We start from the raw sequence: 19,528 nt of genomic DNA, 5'->3' as shown, positions 1-19,528 counted from the left end.
AATATTTTTTTTTTCTATTTTCTATTAATAAAAAGCGTTCGTCAGGGCTTACGAAAGGTTAAAAAGTACTTCCCTAAGAGTTTTGAAAAAAAAGTGAGTATGGATATCTTCTGAGATTGACGAAGCTAAAAATCCTTATATTTCTATGGATAACTTTGTTTTTGAATAAGATTTGTTTTTGTCTTCATCTATTCCTCTTTTTATCATTATTCTTTTACAAAGAAATCAGGACAGTGACCGATATCTAAAGATTATACATGTGCACACGTGTGCACACATCCAAACATATAAATATGCACACACGTACACACATACACATAAGCACACACACACACACTCATAAGCACACGAACACATACATATCACATGTTTAAACACACACACACAGACGGACGCACACACACACACACACACACACGTCTGTGTGTGTGTGTGTGTAGGTGTGTGTTTGTGCGTGTGTGTGCGCGTGCGTGTATATATATATACATATATATATATATATATATATATATATGTATATATTACAAAGGCAGAGCATGCCGACAGGAGACCTTTTGGTTCATATCTAGGTCGCATGCGAGAAAAAACAATCATAATAATAATAAAATAATGAATAAAAACTATGATAATATAAATAACAAATAGAATACATGAATAAATGCATAGGTATAGTTAAATAATAAACAAAGAGGTAAATAGTAAATAATGATAAATTGACATATAACTAATAATAAATGAAAATCAAACAGACAAATGATGATAAAACAAAAACCAATAATACTGTAAAATAAATTATAATCATTACAGCAACTTGCTTAAGTGTTTATCTAAATGATTCTTAAAGCTTCGAACTGAACTACATTGCACTACCAGTGCAGGAAGTTTATTCCATTCATTAACTTCACGGTTGGCAAAGTTGTTTCTACCTACTTCCAAATTGAATCTATTTCCGGACAGTTTGAGACCATTGTTTCTTGTCTGATTCTCATTCAATGTGAAAATTTTGTCACTTTTGATGTCAATTCCCTTTAGAATTTTAAAGACCTGTATCAAGTCACCTCTGAGTCTACGCTTTTTTAGGGAAAACAGATTCATATGTTGTAGTCGATTTTCGTATGAGTTATTTTTGATATTTGTAATCAGTTTTGTGGCTCGCCGTTGTACTTTTTCCAATCTGTCAATGTCTCTAATGGGATTCGATATCCATACGGAAACAGCATATTCCAAATGTGGACGAACTAACGATTTATATAGCTTGTTAATGAGTGATGGACTTTTGAAATCAAAAGATCGCGCAATCAGTCCTAGAATCTTATTTGCTTTCTCAGAGGCTGAAATACACTGCTTGGATGATTTGAGGTCGTTACTGATAATTACGCCGAGATTCTGTTTCACTATCCACATTTGTTAACGAATTTCCAAATAACTTGTAATCGTACTTACTGTTATTTTTACCTATGTGCACTACCATGCATTTACTTGTATTAAATTTCATTAGCCACTTTTCAGCCCATTATATATATATATATATGTATGTATATATATATATATATATATATATATATATATATATATATATATATATATATATATATATATATGTAGTATATACATTCATTCCTCTCTTCTCTACTTTTTGTGGATACAAGCAGTTCCCTTTTTAGGACATTTTTGTGTATTTTGAAGCTTGTCGCCACCTACGAGACTTGGGCACCCCATGGGGGCCATACTCCTCCTCCTCCTCTTCCTTCTCCACATATCTGACGCAGCTGTCACAGCTCCGCCCCGTACGTGCGAGCACTCAAGCGACACGAACCGCGGCCCAGGGCTTCGCCGCACACTACTATAGCGAGAACTTCCGGCATTGATCCGATGAAGTTGACAAAGAATTTGTGGAGGGAGAGAGGTGGGAAAGGTAGATTAGGTTCTGAACGGATGTGGGGATAAGGTTAGGATTGAGTCCTGGGGAGGAAATGAAGGTGAAGAAAGGGAGGGTAATTTGGAAAACAGCGTAAAGGTAAAGATGAGTGAGTACAAGGACAAGTAAAAGAGGTGTTTTGTGGTCATGCACTACGTGTAGCTTAATATTTGTTTGAATAATAGAGTTTTATAAATTCATTTCGGTTAAGTAGAACCTATGTTAGACTGTGTATATATATCAAGGAAGAGTATTGATGCCGATTTCTAAAAACGTGTAAGATATTTATAATTGACCCTCTTTTTCTTGTGATGATGGTGCTTCTAGTCCAATATCCGAAGAGAGGCAAACTAAGAAAGAACCACATGGTCTTCCACCGGACTATTTTTCCAATGTATTCTATTACACAACGTGTGGGAAGCCATATTGGATGATGTTACGTACACACACACACACACACACACACACACACACACACACACACACACACACACACACACACACACACACACTCACTCACTCACTCACTCACTCACTCACTCACTCACTCACTCACTCACTCACTCACTCACTCACTCACTCACTCACTCACTCACTCACTCACTCACTCACTCACTCACTCACTCACTCACACACACACACACACACACACACACACACACAGACAAGCAAATTCTAAGCCAATTTTGATTGATGGAAGCACGGAGACAAAAACATGAAAGCATACCTCATTTCCTGTATATCGAAATCGAGTATAATTAGGGAAATAAAACGATGCATTAGCCGCAGACACAAATGAGCACTACCTTCAGCGTTTCGAATAGTGTGCATCATGCTTCCTGAAGGTCCGCATTCAACCCCAAGGCGTCACACTTGACTTCCCTCAGCTCAAGGACAAGCTTCGAGGACCACGACAACTCGCGGCCGATGGGAAGACCCGTTTTGGCACTGGACAGCGTGGAAAGAATTCCCGTGGGACTTGAAAAGAGAAGAATTTTATTCGTTCACGAATAAAAGGAAAAGTATCTATAATCTACTAAATTAATTATTATTTGTAAAATTAAGTTTATGAAATCCATTGGTATTACAGGATAAGTGTTTACAATAACACACAAAGCTCGAAATGTTAACGTGAGTCATTATGTTACATAGAAATAGGGATCGTTAATTCGTAAGATAAAAAGTAATCAAATGATACTGTATCCTTTGAACCAAGTAGGAAATTCATCTGAACATCAATAAACCACGGACTCTATAAGAATAAAACACTCTAAACGCAATATGATTATTTTCAGACTTTATTTAGGCCTGTATATGACAACTTTATTTAGCTGAGGAAACAAAATTTGGACAAAATCGCCATAGCAAAACTTATAATTGGCATCGGCGGACTAAAGCGATTGAAGGTTGATTGAAACGTTATAAGAAGTACAGTCATCACTTACTTCAAAGAGCAAACATCATAATCGTTGGTATATGAAAGTTTAAGTAATCTAGTCCATGGCAAAAGGTACGAAAACAAAAACAGAAAAATAATCAAACAAGTGTCATATATCATATTTGCAGAAATACACTAACTGTATAAAGAATTACAACAAATACTTCATGTATACGAATAAACAAGCAAATGAATAAATAAAGACCTCTGAAGAAGGGTATTGAACCCAAAATCGCTATATAGCAAACATGACCATCTACAGGTAGTTGAGATTGGCTTGAATTATTGCAAAACGTCGATAAATCAGAGAAATCAACTCAAACAATGCCGTGAGATACGGCTGGACCAGCTTTATGAAATGTCATTTCTATTCTCGAATCCAATTAAATTCGTATTGTGACGTAGAAGGCGGACTCTCCTCAACTTAATGAGATGAGGTGACCCAGCCCACGACATCTCGACCACGTGGCAAAATGGGTCACAGAAAAAAAAACGCCTAAGGAAGCCATTTGATCGAAACGTACACACACAAACACACACACACACACACACACACACACACACACACACACACACACACACACACACACACACACACACACACACACACACACACACACACACACACACACACACATACACACACACAAGCACACACACACACACACACACACACACACACACACACACACACACACACACACACACACACACACACACACACACACACACACACACACACACACACAATCACAATCGTGAGTCATTCCACACAAAGCGCACTACCTTTACTTGCACGTTCTAATGTGGGTACATGGAACGCCGGTCGATAAAAACAGAAAAACACTGGACCCCACTCCGTGTCGTTCCAGATGAACTGCCTGGAACCAGTGGTAATATATGAAACGCATTCAAGTAATCTCATACTCGCGTCTGGGAGTATGCCTGTATCTACATATTCATTACCAGAGTGGACGGCAAATATTTGGTTCAATCAAAGGTAAAACTTGGGTGGTCTGAAGACGATTTCGATTGGTCAAGACCTAATCTAGGCCGGGGGTATTCTGTTTATGTAAATAAGATTGATGATCAAATATTTGCGGCAGCTCACTGCACCTCTAAAGAGGTTAAACTGGTTTGTATTCTCAGAGCACTTCGTCCCGACGTACATTAGCTTTTACATTAAAGAAGAACAAGAATATGAGGTGAGACATTGTGTATTAAAGACAAAAAAATGTACAACCCATACAACCGCGCTCGTACGCATGCATACACGCGCGCTCGCACACACACACACACACACACACACACACACACACACACACACACACACACACACACACACACACACACACACACACACACACACACACACACACACACACACACACACACACACACACACACACACACACACACACACACACACACACACACACACACACACACACACACACACACACACACACACACACACACACACACACACATTCACACATGCCCAATTTACCTTACTATAGTGGCTGTCGTCTTTTTGCAAAATGGAAAAAGATTGTTTTGCACAAAATTTTTACGATCTGAACAAATCTACGAGGTCATTAAGTACTCGTTCACGTTATAAATATACAACCTAAAGCTACGAGACCCCCATAGTTCCCTGAAAACATCAGGCCCATAGCACTTATAAGTGGAATCGACTGAACATACACCCCTTAATTTTCTAAGTACACATCTTGTCCGCCTTGTGCGTCTGAACGCTCAACCAGAGTATGTGTATTTGCCGAAAGTGTGTACTGACGCGCACGAAACGCAGTCCGTGCTCAAGCAACGCATGCAGTCGTGCAGATGTCTTTTATGTGTATAAATGAAAGCTTGCTTGCAGTGTGTATGCATGTGTACAGCACCCGTGAGTGCGTGCTTGTGTCCGTCTAAGGGATTCTTTGGTCGACTGATATGAGGTTCTTCAGTAAGATATCTGGAATTCTCCTTTGATCTTAGGCCCGAGGGCGTTCGTTGGGTCCTCTAGAGTTGCTTGGTACGTTCGATCTTTGAGAGAAGGTCTACGAGAATGTTGTGTTTCTGTGACTCCGTTATATAGAAAGTTTGAAATGAAAACGTGAAAACGGCATACACTAATTTTTTGCAGTCCAGTTAGCTAGGTCCGAAGACTTTGTGATATCTTAATGTATAGTTTATAGCGCATGTAACTTCAATAGTTGACTTTGAGTGTACTAACCCCAGTTAAATTCTTTTCTATTGCCGTTTGTGATAATTTTTATTATTAGAAAAAAAAATCAGACTGAAGTCTCCCAGTCCTAAGAGATACAGTTATTTACTGGCAGGACAATATTTATACCTGTTCTATTTTTTCTATCTTTCCCTATCGTTACATGTATATTCCATCATCTCGTCCATGTTTTCATTTCACTGCATCATAGACATCGACATCACAGCCAGAAGTGTCAATTTCACTTACGTCCTTGTCCTTGAGGTAGCCACCGAAGCTCCTCATCACATCACGTTTATAATAATAGTAAATGACGTCACACTGGTCTCCAAGATCACAATGAGTGTTATCTTCACAGCTTAATTCTTTTTCATTAGTTTTCTCCCAACCATTATTTTTCATTAATCTTACTTTTTGTCTTTTATTTCTTTTCCTTTTCCTCTTCCTTCGCTCCTCTAATTCTTTCTGCAGGTGACTTTCCTGCCTCTGTATATCTCTATCTATGTCTGTCTGCGTGTACCTCTCTGTTTCTTTGTCTCTATTTTTCGTCTTTATGATTTGTTTTTGTTCTCTTCTTTAATTTCAATTCTCTTTCATTTTTATTCGTTCCTCCTCCTTTGTCTCTACTCCGTCTCCCTCCCTTTTCACCTTCCACTATTCCACCTTCATCTTTGTCCGCTCCTCCTTCTCATTACTGTTATCAGTGTTGTCTATACTTTGATTTATTGTTGGTGTCCTGTCTGGGAGCCACACTCACCCTCTCATTGTTCCTAACGATTCATACGTTTGGCATGGGCTAGCACCAGGCCATTTAGCCAAGCGAAATCGATTTTGATGAACTTTCTTAGTGCTACTGACTTGTACCTCTGTTCTGGCTGCCGGAAGGAGATTTTATTAAACCCAGGGAGGACCTCTGCGTAGCGAAAGAGCTAAACTTATCTCTGTGCACCATTTGACTGTTACTGACGCACATTTTCTTTTGGCTGTCGCCGGTTGATTTTATTCAGACGAAGGAGAAATCACCGTAGCGGGGATAGTATCCTATATCTCCGTATTAATTAAGAAACTCGTACACAATAGATAACTGTTGACGCTACTGAAGTAATTTTACTGATGCTAACTGCATCAGGTTGATATCAAATAACCTGGAAAGACATCGAGAGAATTTTTTATCATGACATGTCCGGGCTGTCAAGAACACAAACACTGACAGTATCATTTTTATTATTGTCCATAAACACTGACCAGAGAAGTAGTTACTGGTATGATGGACTCTTTCCCATTGCACTGATGGTTTTACATTTCGTCGCCGGTAACCAGCGCTTCTATCTTTCAGGTACAATATCGTGCCGAGGAATAGTCGTGGAGATGGTGAAAGAGAACTTTAAGGAGAGTAGCAAAGCAGAGAAATAGTAGAAGTTAATAGTAATCAGGATTACTCTTCTGATGGAAATTAGTCTTCAGTCATAAAATACTCGTCCTTCTGCGTGACTTTGGTCCGCAGGGGTGTTACTAAACTAATAACATGAAACTTATCGAGTTGTCAGCCCCCAACACGCAGTGACGTGCTCATGGAAACCGATAGGCATCCACCTCATCTACCTCTACCACTCCCTCCCTTCATGTTTCTTGCCCACATCCGTCTCCCTTTCTTTATTTGTTTGTTTCCTGATTTCTATTAATCTATCAACTTTACGGTTTTATTTTCCTTGTCTATTTTCTTGTTTTCTCTTTTTCTAGCCATCTAAAAATTTCATCTTTCTTATCCTTTTTTCTCCCGTATGAAGCTTCTGCCATTTTTATTTTTCCTCTTTTTCCTTCTTTTCTTTCTACTTCCCTTCTTTCCTCTTTCTCCAACTCTCCTTGATAGCATCAACGTTACTCTCTTCTCTCCTACTTTCCCTTTTTCTTTCATCTTCCTTTTCATTCTTTTCTTTCTTCATAACATTTAGCTTCTGCCCGACGCAGCTCCAGAGTTAGAATTGATTCAGACTTCAAAGGCTTACACCCGTCACAGGAGGCTGTCTCGTGACTTAGGGGTCAGCTATCTAATAAATGTTGATACCTACGAATAGAAACTTTGTAAAAATGACCTGACCTCGGGGTCAACCCTTGGTCACGCTCCCTCCGGGAGAGGTTAGTCACTTTGATACGAAACGTGAACATCATGGGATTTTTTTTTTCTAGGTAATGATCACAAGAAGAAAGGTTCATTGACCCCACCAGCATAGCCATTGGAGACTTTAGTGATCTTGTTCTGTCTAACACTGGAAAATATCATTCTCCCTGAACTGCATATCCTGAACTGAATGAAGTAGTCCAGCTTAAGTTTGAACAATGCCTGTGTACGGGTTAAACACCACACAGACCCTTTAATCACCAATGCCAGAGGACTTTGGCCAATATTCATAAAACTACCTAAGTCAAAGTGGGATAATTATCTATTGAATTAAACAATAGATAAATACCCCAATTTGACTTAAAGGGCCCATATTCATAAAGCTACTTTAAGTCAAAGTGGGGTACTTATCTATTGTTTAATTCAATAGATAATTACCCCACTTTGACTTATGTAGCTTTATGAATATGTAACTTTTTCATTCGACTGGGGTCCTGTTATGTGAAGAACCAATCGAAGTCAGGGCAAGACCTTCGGCGTGGTGGAAAGAAAAATAAAGGATGACCTCAAAATCTAGATAATTTAGAATTAGATTACTCTTTATTCTCCTTTTTTCTCTCCGATCCTCCTTCACCCCTCTCTCCATCTCTCCAACTTCTTCAAAATCTCTCCAGCATATCTCTTCATGAGTCCTCTCTTCTTCAACCTTTCTCTCCCTCTGTTCCCTTCCTCCCTCCTTCCTTCACTCCAATTCTTCCCCTTCTATCCTCCCTCTCCCCCTCCTCCCCTTCCTTCCCTCTCTCTTTCCTTTCTCCCACTTTCCCTAACTCTACTCCCGTCCTCCTTCTCTTGCACCCTCCAATCTCGTCCTACGTTTCTTATATCGAGTGACTACACCATTTCCTCAGGGACTTCATATTCGTTTCACGAGAATGGGAGTAGTTGAGTCCCAGGCTGCTGGGGTTAATAGGGTGGGGCAGTCTTGGGTGAGCTGGAAGAAATGGCCGCTTGTCTCGAAGAACGAACGGGGCTTCCAAGGCATTTAACCCTGCAGTGACCTCCTTTAAAATACTCCATCATAAAGGTCCTATGGGAACGGACAGTTATAGCGTTTGGAGAAATCTAAGTGCGTTCTAAGAATGTAATTAAACCCCTTTAGTAACTTGAAATTTCTAGAAAACGAAGTTTAAACCTAAGAGGGAGTCAAAAAACTGTTTGGTGGAGAGGTTGGTGGCGCAGTTTGGGATATCAGAGGTTATTTGAATGTCATTAATGTGATGAGTAATTATAACGGTTACTTTGGTAGAAGCATTAACGGCGAGATACTGGTTCTCACGGTGCTGCCATTACTACTGATAACAAATACTTTAACCCTTTCAACATGATGAGACACTCCATAGTTTTTGTTCTGGCTAAGGGCAGGGAATCTTAGGTAGTTGTGGAAGTGAACTCTAGCCTAGAAAGGGTCTCGATTGATCGAAGACTCCTTCAAGCCAGTCTCCGTCCCTTCAGAAGCCTTAGATAAAATTTTGATAGCCAAGGCAAAGTTTATCGTGTACGTCACCATGTTAAAGGTACATTTTCCTCGATTAATTAATTATTAGCCTAAGCCAATGGCGGGTGATGTGCATCACACTTGGTATCATACTTAGATAAACACGTTGGTAGGTTCGGTTATAATGATCAGTCTCGTACTTTGCAGCTCGAAGCAAGACAGCTCCATTCAAAAGCAAAGAATTAATTCTCTAGACAATCGTTTAACGATCATCATTGAGCTATGAACGATCATCGTTGAGCGACAATGGCACCGAGCAGAAATAGATTTAATTTGGAAGAGGGTAGAAACAACCTCGCCGACCGTGTAGTAAATGAATGGAATAAACTTCCTGCGGAGGCAGTGCAATGTAGTACAGTTCGAAATTCTATGATTCACTGTAATATGCTGTAATGCCATTTATTTATTTCATTTACTTATTTATTTATTTACTAGTGTCTGTTTTTATTTTTTATTATTTATTTCTTTACTATTCATGAAAAATTATTGTTATTTTTGCGTCTGTTTATCATTTGTCATTATGTATCTATTTTATTTATCTATCTATTTTCCCCCCGCATCTGATCTAGTTACTGACCAAAAGGTCTCCTGTCGGCATACTCTTCCTTTGTAGTCTTTATCTATTTATTCATTATTGTCTTTTTTATATTTTATTATTTTTTTCTTTACTATTCATTACAAATTATTGCTATTTTTGCGCTTGTTTATTATTTGTCATTATCTATTTATTTGATTTATTTATCTACTTTTTTCCTGCATCCGATCTAGTTATAGACCAAAAGGTCTCCTATCGGCAAACTCTTCCTTCGTAATATGTAAAAGCCTAATGAAGCTTTGAAGGTGATAAATGAAAACACGTCCGGAATGAAAGGAGGAGGTTGGGTAAAGGAGGGCGGGAACACAGATACCCGTTGGCGATCTCAGTGACAATGACTAAAGCCCTTGTTAGAACCCCATCATGGAGAACTGGATTATCTATAACAGGATGTCTCAAAGAGGTTAAGGTAGCAGCCTTAACAGGAATAATGACTTCAGGTTCGAAAACCGTGAGAAGAGAGAGTTGATCAAGCCGCGGGTTCAGATGGAGGTTAATGAAAGACATCTTCGGAGCGAGGTAGACTGCGTTGTGTTACATCTTTTGAAAGCAACTTCACGACTCTATCAAGTATCATTTTCACACCAGAGGAATCATGATAGGTTTGTATTAAATTACGTTAAATGAGAGGTTACAGATAAAGCTGTAATGAGGAAAGTAGTCACGACAGTTTGCGTTATAATAAAGATGAGTTCAAATCCTCCATTATTTTTTTTTCATCAGAATTTAGAAGATTTCGTTAAAATGCTAAGGAAAGTACACGCACCACGATCATTCAAGAGAACGTCCAGTTGAATGAGATTCCTTAGTGTTTGTCTCGTCAAAGTGTATCACTGTACTTAAAAATCTGATTAAGTCACATAAAAAAGTATACAATTGATACAATTTATATTTTTTCACATCTGAAACTGACCCATCAGTCTTAAAAAAAATGCAAATACGTTTTTCTTTGCTGATTGTTTTATGCATTTTTACATACAATAGCACGCTAGTAAATAAAGTAATTGCCTTAACATCAACAAAACATATAAACACAAAATAACCCAACAGCTTTCTCCAGTTTACATGCATACTGATACTCAGTCTCGGTAACACTTTATTTATTTTACACAATCTCGAAATAACTTGTTCTTACCTCCTTTTCCCTCTCTCCCTCAGGCTCGACAGTCATCAAGCAACTCATCCACGGCTACAACTCCTACGAGCACCCTCCGACGCCACTCCCGCTCCCCTCAGAAGGATCCAGCTCGCTCGCCAGGGACTCCGACTTCCTGCAGTAGCGGTAGTGATTCCTTCCTGCCAGCGACAGTAAGTAGAGTTTGGAGGAGGAACTATCTTTCCATCCATCTATCTATCTATCTATCTATATCTATCTATCTATCTATCTATCTATCTATCTATCTATCTATCTATCTATCTATCTATCTATCTATCTATCTATTTCTATCTATCTATCTATCTATCTATCTATCTATCTATCTATCTATCTATCTGTCTGTCTATGTATGTATGTATGTATGTATGTATGTATGTATGTATGTATGTATGTATGTATGTATGTATGTATGTATGTATGTATGTATGTATGTGTGTGTGTGTGTGTGTGTGTGTGTGTGTATGTATGTATGTATGTATGTATGTATGTATGTATGTATGTATGTATCTATATATCAATATAACGAGAGCTTTTTCCCCCTTGTAAGGGAGGTAACCAAGTCCGAGGCAGGTACCTATTCCCACCCCTTTCACTCCCTTCCACCACCCCCTCCAACCTTCCCATCTCAGCTCTTCAGGGATGACGGGTCATCCCTGAGTCCACCACACTCCGGAATTTCACTGTTCTCCTGGTTGTGTGACCCTTTTCAGCTCGATTCTGCCTGCCCCCTCTCTCCCAACTCTCTCTTCCCCTCTCTCCCTCTCTCTCCCCTCCCTCTCTCCCTCTCTCTCTCTGTCTGTCTTCCTCTCTTTTCTCTTTGTCCCTCAAACCCATCACCCTCTCTTTTATCTATTTTTCTTTCTACTTCTCTGGCTCTTTTCTTGGATACTATCTTCTCGTCTTCTGGTCCATCATTCTTCATCAAAATTCTGACCTCTCCGATTCGATCCTCTTTTCCTCTCTCTCTCTCTCTCTCTCTCTCTCTCTCTCTCTCTCTCTCTCTCTCTCTCTCTCTCTCTCTCTCTCTCTTTTTCTCTCTTTACCAGTTTTCTTGTTTTCTCTCTCTTTTCACCTTTTACCTAAATATTCCTAAACTTAGCCTTGCTTGTTGGTTTTCAGGTCCTGTTAATGATCTCATTCATCGTGCTTCTCAATTCAAAATTCATTTTCACTGGCTGGGAACATCCCTGTAATATTTAATTAACATAAGCGCTTCTATGTCTTCATGACTGTCTTCTTTATTATCCATAATTACCTGAACATTTTATTTTGCTTACTGAGCTTTTGTTTAGTTTTCTACTCTTGTTGGTGTATGATCTTCTTTCCAATCAGCCACAACAATACATTTGTGTATAAATATTACCTCTCTTACTGTTGTTTCTGTGTTCTTAGGCTCCTGTTTCATCTCCTTTTCCACACTCTTCTATTCCTCTCTCATTTTCTGTTCCACAATCATATGAAAATGAAAATTTTCTCCTCATCCTCACGTATTTTCCTTTTCTATTCTTGTCTAATCTATGATACCTTCTTCGATGTGTCTGACCATCTCACCGCTTTTTATCATGCTGCCCTCTAACTTATCTGTGTTTGTGTCTATGAGAATACATAGGCCGTTAGATTGACACCGCTCTGACTTGAAACATCCTTTTCCCACATTTTGTTCACTGAGGATATGTATGTATGTGTGATTCACCATGGTCTTGGATCACGTGTTGGACTCGTGATCGACAGCTATTTCCCTCTCGGAAAAGAGCTTAGAGCTCATATGTGACCGATCTATGAGTAATGCTGTGACCTTACACGCACACACACACACACCCAGCTCCCCTCCCACGAGAGTTGAAATAACGACTCACAGCGCAGCGATACTGAAATTATATTAATGGTATATATGGGCAGGATATTTTATGCATACCTCATTGAAAGTGATGGCTAGTTGTGCACTTATTATTTTCTTAAGATTATTTTCCATATGTCTTACTATGGACTTATTTTCCTTTGAAAGGAAGCATATGACTTCGCAAAAGGTAACCTTTATATCCAGATCGTGATTTCGGGTACAAGGCCATTCTTCAGTAGCTTGGGTACATTTGAACCTGTAAATGACATGTGACTTCTAAAGTTCCATTCTATTAAAGAACAGCCCGCACAAAGAGAGAAAGGAATTTCAGAAGTCATATGACATTTATAGTTTCAAATGTTCCCGAGGGAACTGTGAAGCCTCCCCCACCACCTATATTGGCATGACGACAATGTGATTATCCCGACGCCTTTTTTTTCATCTTGCATCAGGGACCTCTAAAAACTACTTAAGTATTGAACATGACATAGCTCCGATAAGAAACATGCTTGAAGATAGTGCAGAGAATTTTTATATATGTACATTCAATAAAAATCTCTCAATGAGCCCAAATATTAACATACAAGCAGAGGATCTTAAGGCACTCACAAGCATGTGAATAACTGCCACTAAACCAAGCACGCAACAACCTATCACAAACCAAAGTATGAGACAAATACCATAAATCCAGGTACGGACAAAATCGCCACAAAATCAATCACGCGACATTTCGTCCTAACCTGAAACCGGAGGGTCTCCCAAGTATACCCAGTAACCTCCCCCAGTGGAGAGCAGGTATGAGCACAAACGTATAAAATGTAATATCATCACTCATTTCTTCGGAACATTCTTCCCTTACCACATGGTAAAAATATCCGAAGCTACTGAAAAAGGGTCTTTACCCGAAATCGCGATCTAGCTACAATGACTACCTATTGTTAAATAATAAACTTTCTTTCAAAGGAAAAGAAGTCCATAGTAAGACATATGGAAAATACTCTTAAGAAAATAATAAGTGCACAACTAGCCATCGCTTTCAATGACTTTTATGTATATATATATATATATATATATATATATATATATATATATAGTATATATATATATATATATATATGACTACCTATTGTTAAGTAATAAACTTCCTTTCAAATGAAAACAAGTCCATAGTAAGACAGATAGAAAATACTCTTAAGAAAATAATAAGTTCACAACTAGCCATCGCTTTCAATGACTTTTATTTATATATATATATATATATATATATATATATATATATATATATATATATATATGTGTGTGTGTGTGTGTGTTTGTGTATGTATGTATGTATAGGAATGTTGGAGACTGCAAGAGACTATAAAGCCTACATTAGGTAGTTCCATGTTCATATATACGTGTACATTTATATGGTAAACGTATTCTAATCATCTCATTATCCTGGGTATTGTTACTTTACCTCTTCTCATTCAAACAGGTTCCCTTACTGAAGCAGGTTTATATAATCTTGAACCCTTAACACAGTAGCATATCTATTTCTTCACACCATTATATTAGGTCGTAGTTTTGTTCCCAGGCTAACTGGCTTTATATTATATAGATTAGAAAAACTAACTAAAAAAACGAAGTTAATAGATTTTCTTTGAATTGACGCTGGGTGACATCTGAAAGGCATAGATAATAATCACCAAATACGGTCATATTTCGACCATGACAGCATCAAAAACGAACTAATTTTCTTCTTGTTCCTGCAGGAGCCAGGATGCAAGAAGGACACACAGGGAGTAGGATCTCTCAAGGACACAGACCATCACACGGAGAAGCTGGGGAGGAGGCGAGAAGAGGAGGGAGAGAAGAAGAAGGAAGAAGTAGGCGGCGAGGTGCTGGGCAAACCACAGCATAAGCCGAGAAGAAATAAACAGAAGGCGATGGAAGCGGAGCTTGATAGGTTGAGGAACTTGGTCGAGGCGAAGGATTTACAAATCTGCACTCTCACCAAGGATCTGCAGGTAAGACCGGGGAGAAGGACGGGGAAAGCGCAGGAAGGTGGATTGAGTGAAGGAGCGAGGGAGAGAGGAAGAGAGGAGAGAGGAAGGGAGAATTAAGGAAATAATTACGCATATATGTGCGTATATGTATATGCATATGTATATGTATTTGTATATGTATATGTATATGTATGTATGTATATATATATATATATGTAATATATGTATATATGTAATATATGTATATATATATATATATATATACATATATATATATATATATATATATTATATATATATATGCGTGTGTATATATATATATACACATATACATGTATGTATTTCTGATAAAAGGAAAATATGAAAAAGCACAAAGTAAAAAAAAACACAAAAGAAATGAAAAGTAAGAAATTACAGCTATGAAAAAATAGATAAATATACAATAAAACATGAAAAGAATAACATATAAAAGAAAATGTAAGAAGAAGAAGATTAAAGAAATGATATATGAACATAAGTAGATAGAAAGGGAAACGGAGGGGAAAGTGATGTTACGACTACACCGGAAGGATCTTGGTCTGACTCAAGGACGCATGCGCAGAAGACGAGAAATCGTGCCTAACGTACAGACACATCAGTGTCAGCCTCGTACGACAACAATGCACAACAAAATGCATCCTTGAGCGCCACTCCAGCGATGGAAAGCTGAATACACGAAAGCAAACAATTATGCCACTATGGCAAATGATACACGAGTGTATTGTGCAGCTAAGGGGCGTTTCTTAACACAGCGGTTTCCATGTCGATCGAAACTACGTTCAGTTTGAGGAAAGACGTTCAGCACGGGAAAGGTATGGTGCGATTGTACCATTGCGGACACCAAAACCTGGCCCACAATATATTTAGATGAACTATGTAAATTGATATATTTCTATTGTTACATTAAAACAGTTTGGCTTACAAAAACATTAGTTATAAGAGCTCTGTTTTATCCAGAATCATGGGAAACACACAACATAAGAAGCTCAACTAGTTTATCTATTTACAGAGCACATGTCAAATCCGAGTGTCCGCGTCAAAACACACTCACTCTACACATTTTCAAAACACATTCAACGCCCTTCCTATCTTAGCACCTTGTGAATGAAGTGCCATCCCAAGCCACACCGCTTGGATTAAGGGCAATGTAGCTAGGCACAGCACTTACGTTGTCGATCCCGACAGCCAGAGCTGCCCTACCCCCCCCTTCATCGTATGTTGGGAGGAATGGGAGAGGGCGTGAGGAGGAGTGTTTGTTGGAGTTAGCGGGTGCTGAATGACGTGATTGCGGCTGGCGGAAACGGGCGAGGTATTCTCGTTTGCACAATGCGATGAGCCACAAGAACGGAATGCGTATTGTCTCGCGCGAAACCCGCAAGAACGACATGGCGCGGCAGCAGGGATTTTTTGTCTCCTTCGCCGCTTCATTACCGGGAACGTATTTTTGGGTTCATGTTTCGGATAACATCTCGTGACTTCAGTTTGACTGAGAGGTAAACTTTGGCCAAGACGAAATTTCGACCAATCAAAATCTGAGTCCACCTTTCCAGTAAATTAAATCGTCATGCCACCCCACTTGCAATGAACTGTCTAATGTAATTAAGTTAAATATGATAGATTCACCGCTGGACGAAGATATTAGTCAAAAATAAACCTACGCCACACCGACAAACACATTTGGAGATTTTCCTTCTCTGAATCTCGACCTTCAGCTAAAACCTTCAAGCAAGTGTATCTAATTTTGCAAACAAATTCACCTGCATCTTTAGTGTTACTGCAAGTTGTTACATCGAAGATCACGTAATACGCTGATTTGCGTTATATAGGAGAAAGGGAAGGAGATATGTGGCTCTGATGTTAAGCATAAATTCTCCAGTTATTTTGCACAAGACCATACACCGACACGCCGCCGAGACTTCAGCTCTGCATCAGATAGAAAACATCTATCCAACAAATTTAATTCCCTGATTATCCTTAATCATCAACTTTCACTCTACCTTAAATATACATGTAGATATACATATACATACAAATATACATATACATATACATATACATATACATATACATATACATATACATATACATATACATATACATATACATATACATATACATATACATATACATGTACGTGTGTGTGCGTGTGTATGTGTAATGTGTGTGTGTGCGTGCGTGCGTGTGTATGTGTAATGTATGTGTGCTTGCGCGCGTGTGTATCTGTGTGTGTATATGTTTGCTTGTGTTTGTATATGTTTGATTGTGTTTGTAAGTGTATGGGATGAAAAAGCGAAGCAGGTTGACAAACAGATAAGGAAAATGAATACATTGACAGGCGTGAATGGGAAACAAAACATATGAATGACGTTATTTGGGCCAACAACATTATTACGACGGAAATCCCTTACCAGGGGTGACCTCATCGCCCTAAGGTTCCTATTAACATTATCACCTGAAGAGAGTAAAAGTAATATTATCAACTTTCCATTCCCTCCTCCCCCAATACATACATACATATATATATATATATATATATATATATATATATATATATATATATATATATATATATATATATATAATATATATATATATATATATATATATATATATATATATATATATATATATATATATATTTGAATTTAAGATTCGGGGTCAATTGGTTCAGTTTATCATGGAACACTTCAAATGGGCCCCAACTGTCATCCCACGCCGAAAAGATGAAGTGTTCTATGATAAATTTAACCAATTGACCCCGAATCTTAAATTCAAAGTTGAATTATATATATATATATATATATATATATATATATATATATATATATATATATATATTATATATATATATCAATGGCCTTTTTTTCCCTTACAAGGGAGGTAGCCAAAGTCAAAGGTATAAACCCACTCATTTTATCCCCACGTACTCCACTCCTATTCACCACCCCTTCCTCCCTCTTTTCTTGGCTCCTCCTGGATGACGGGTCTCCCCCTCCCCCTCCCCCTCCCCTCCCTCCCCTCTCCCTCTCCCCCTCCCCTCCCCTCCCCCTCCACCTCCCCCTCCCACTCCCCCTCCCCTCCCCAAAAAAATATAATATAATAGTAATACCATCTTATAATATCTGCACTATTCCTGCTTTGACTGACTTGTTAATGATGAACTATATCTATTAAATTTTGTTGTGTATTGAAGCTTTCAGATAGATCTATATTGATATACTTTATATAGAATCCATGTATTCATATACACTTTAGGATTTTTCTTTATCAAAATGCATTTTCTCATACTTCCCATTTTATTTCATTTATACATCTTAGCATATATCTCCAGTTCTCGTACATTTTATGGATAACATATGTACCATACAAAAAAAATCACTATTAACTACTCTACTATCTCAGAGATAGTTTGCCTATAGATGATATATAAAATAAGTGAATAAATAAATAAATAAATAATTAAATAAATAAGTAGATAAATAATAAATAAATAAGATAAGATAAGATAAGATAAAAACGACCTTCCCATAACTGGAACTCAAAAATCAATTTTTCTGCAGGAGAAGTCCCTGACGACAGCTTCTTCGCCACCCACGCCGCCCACGGCCGCCCGCAAGGTGAGATTCGCAAACTTGGAGTTCCTTGCTGTGCATCCAGGATGAATCATGCGAGTGAGCGAGACGCACCAAATTGGGATATTTATGTGTTTAGCATTTCGACATATTCGCAATACATTTTCGTATTTCTCAGAAAAGTCGACCTCGACATTTGACAGTGCTTGCCTTATCTGGAAAGATTACGTGTACTGGAGAGTTTGTTTTATCACATATTCTGATCATAAATCATTTGAGTTGGTTGTGTGTTCAAAGCTGCTCTATGTGTTTACGTGTTTGTTTGTTTGTGTGTGTGTGTGTGTGTGTGTGTGTGTGTGTGTGTGTGTGTGTGTGTGTGTGTGTGTGTGTGTGTGTGTGTGTGTGTGCTCGCCCGTTTTTTATATATTTCATTTGTTTTTATTTGTTAAGACAATCAGTGTCATATAAAATCCTACTTTTATCTATTCTGTTCATCTCACACAGTTTCTTGTTTTCAGCACTAAGAGTTCTGAGTAGATTCTATCGCTTTTCTTATATACCTACTCTAGTGTTTTCCTTATTATCTATATTCAATTAATTCAAATGATCATTTCCTATTCCGCTTATATTATTACCATCAGCGAATTTGGAGACAACAGATTTAAGTCCACTATGTCATGGATATATAATATGAACAGAAATGGCCCTAGATCAGAATCCTGAGGAACTCCACTCGTAACATCTTTCCGCCTAGAAGTTTACTCCCCAGAACAACTCACTGTTTACGATTGATCAACCATTTTCTAATACAGCTTAGCAGATTTTCTAATAGTGTCCCGTGCAGGATAGTATATTTTTCTTATCAAGATTCGACTATATCAAATCATAGTGCGAGATATTTATGCCGTACAATCCTAAAATATTATTTGAGCAAGAAAAATTGCGTCTGAAGCCCTCAAACATTAGTTTTTTCTTTCAAAGCGACGTTCTCTTACAATTGCTTTCATTTTTTTGCTATGACCAAAGTGATGCTAATATGCCTGTAGTTTAGTGGCTTCTGGTTTTCATATTTTTTGCATAT

At 38.1% G+C, this 19,528-nt stretch overlaps 1 protein-coding gene across 10 annotated transcripts in view; it reads left to right on the top strand.

Moving 5' to 3' along the window:
- LOC143017827 (uncharacterized) overlaps positions 1-19,528 on the top strand; it is a 582,072-nt gene that overhangs the window by 367,983 nt on the left and 194,561 nt on the right. For all 10 annotated transcript variants that reach the window (XR_012965702.1, XM_076172755.1, XM_076172756.1 and 7 more), the window contains 3 exons: positions 11,011-11,160; positions 14,603-14,857; positions 18,436-18,492. Coding sequence is in view for 9 of the 10 variants with exons in the window: in XM_076172755.1 (XP_076028870.1) it covers positions 11,011-11,160; positions 14,603-14,857; positions 18,436-18,492 (462 nt within the window). In the remaining variant the exon portion in view is untranslated. The remainder of the gene's footprint in view (positions 1-11,010; positions 11,161-14,602; positions 14,858-18,435; positions 18,493-19,528) is intronic.

Source organism: Oratosquilla oratoria, chromosome 33 (assembly GCF_046742065.1).
Source record: "Oratosquilla oratoria isolate Oo_2021 chromosome 33, ASM4674206v1, whole genome shotgun sequence".
Lineage (NCBI taxonomy): Eukaryota > Metazoa > Arthropoda > Malacostraca > Stomatopoda > Squillidae > Oratosquilla > Oratosquilla oratoria.
This window is presented reverse-complemented; position numbering and strand designations above follow the sequence as displayed.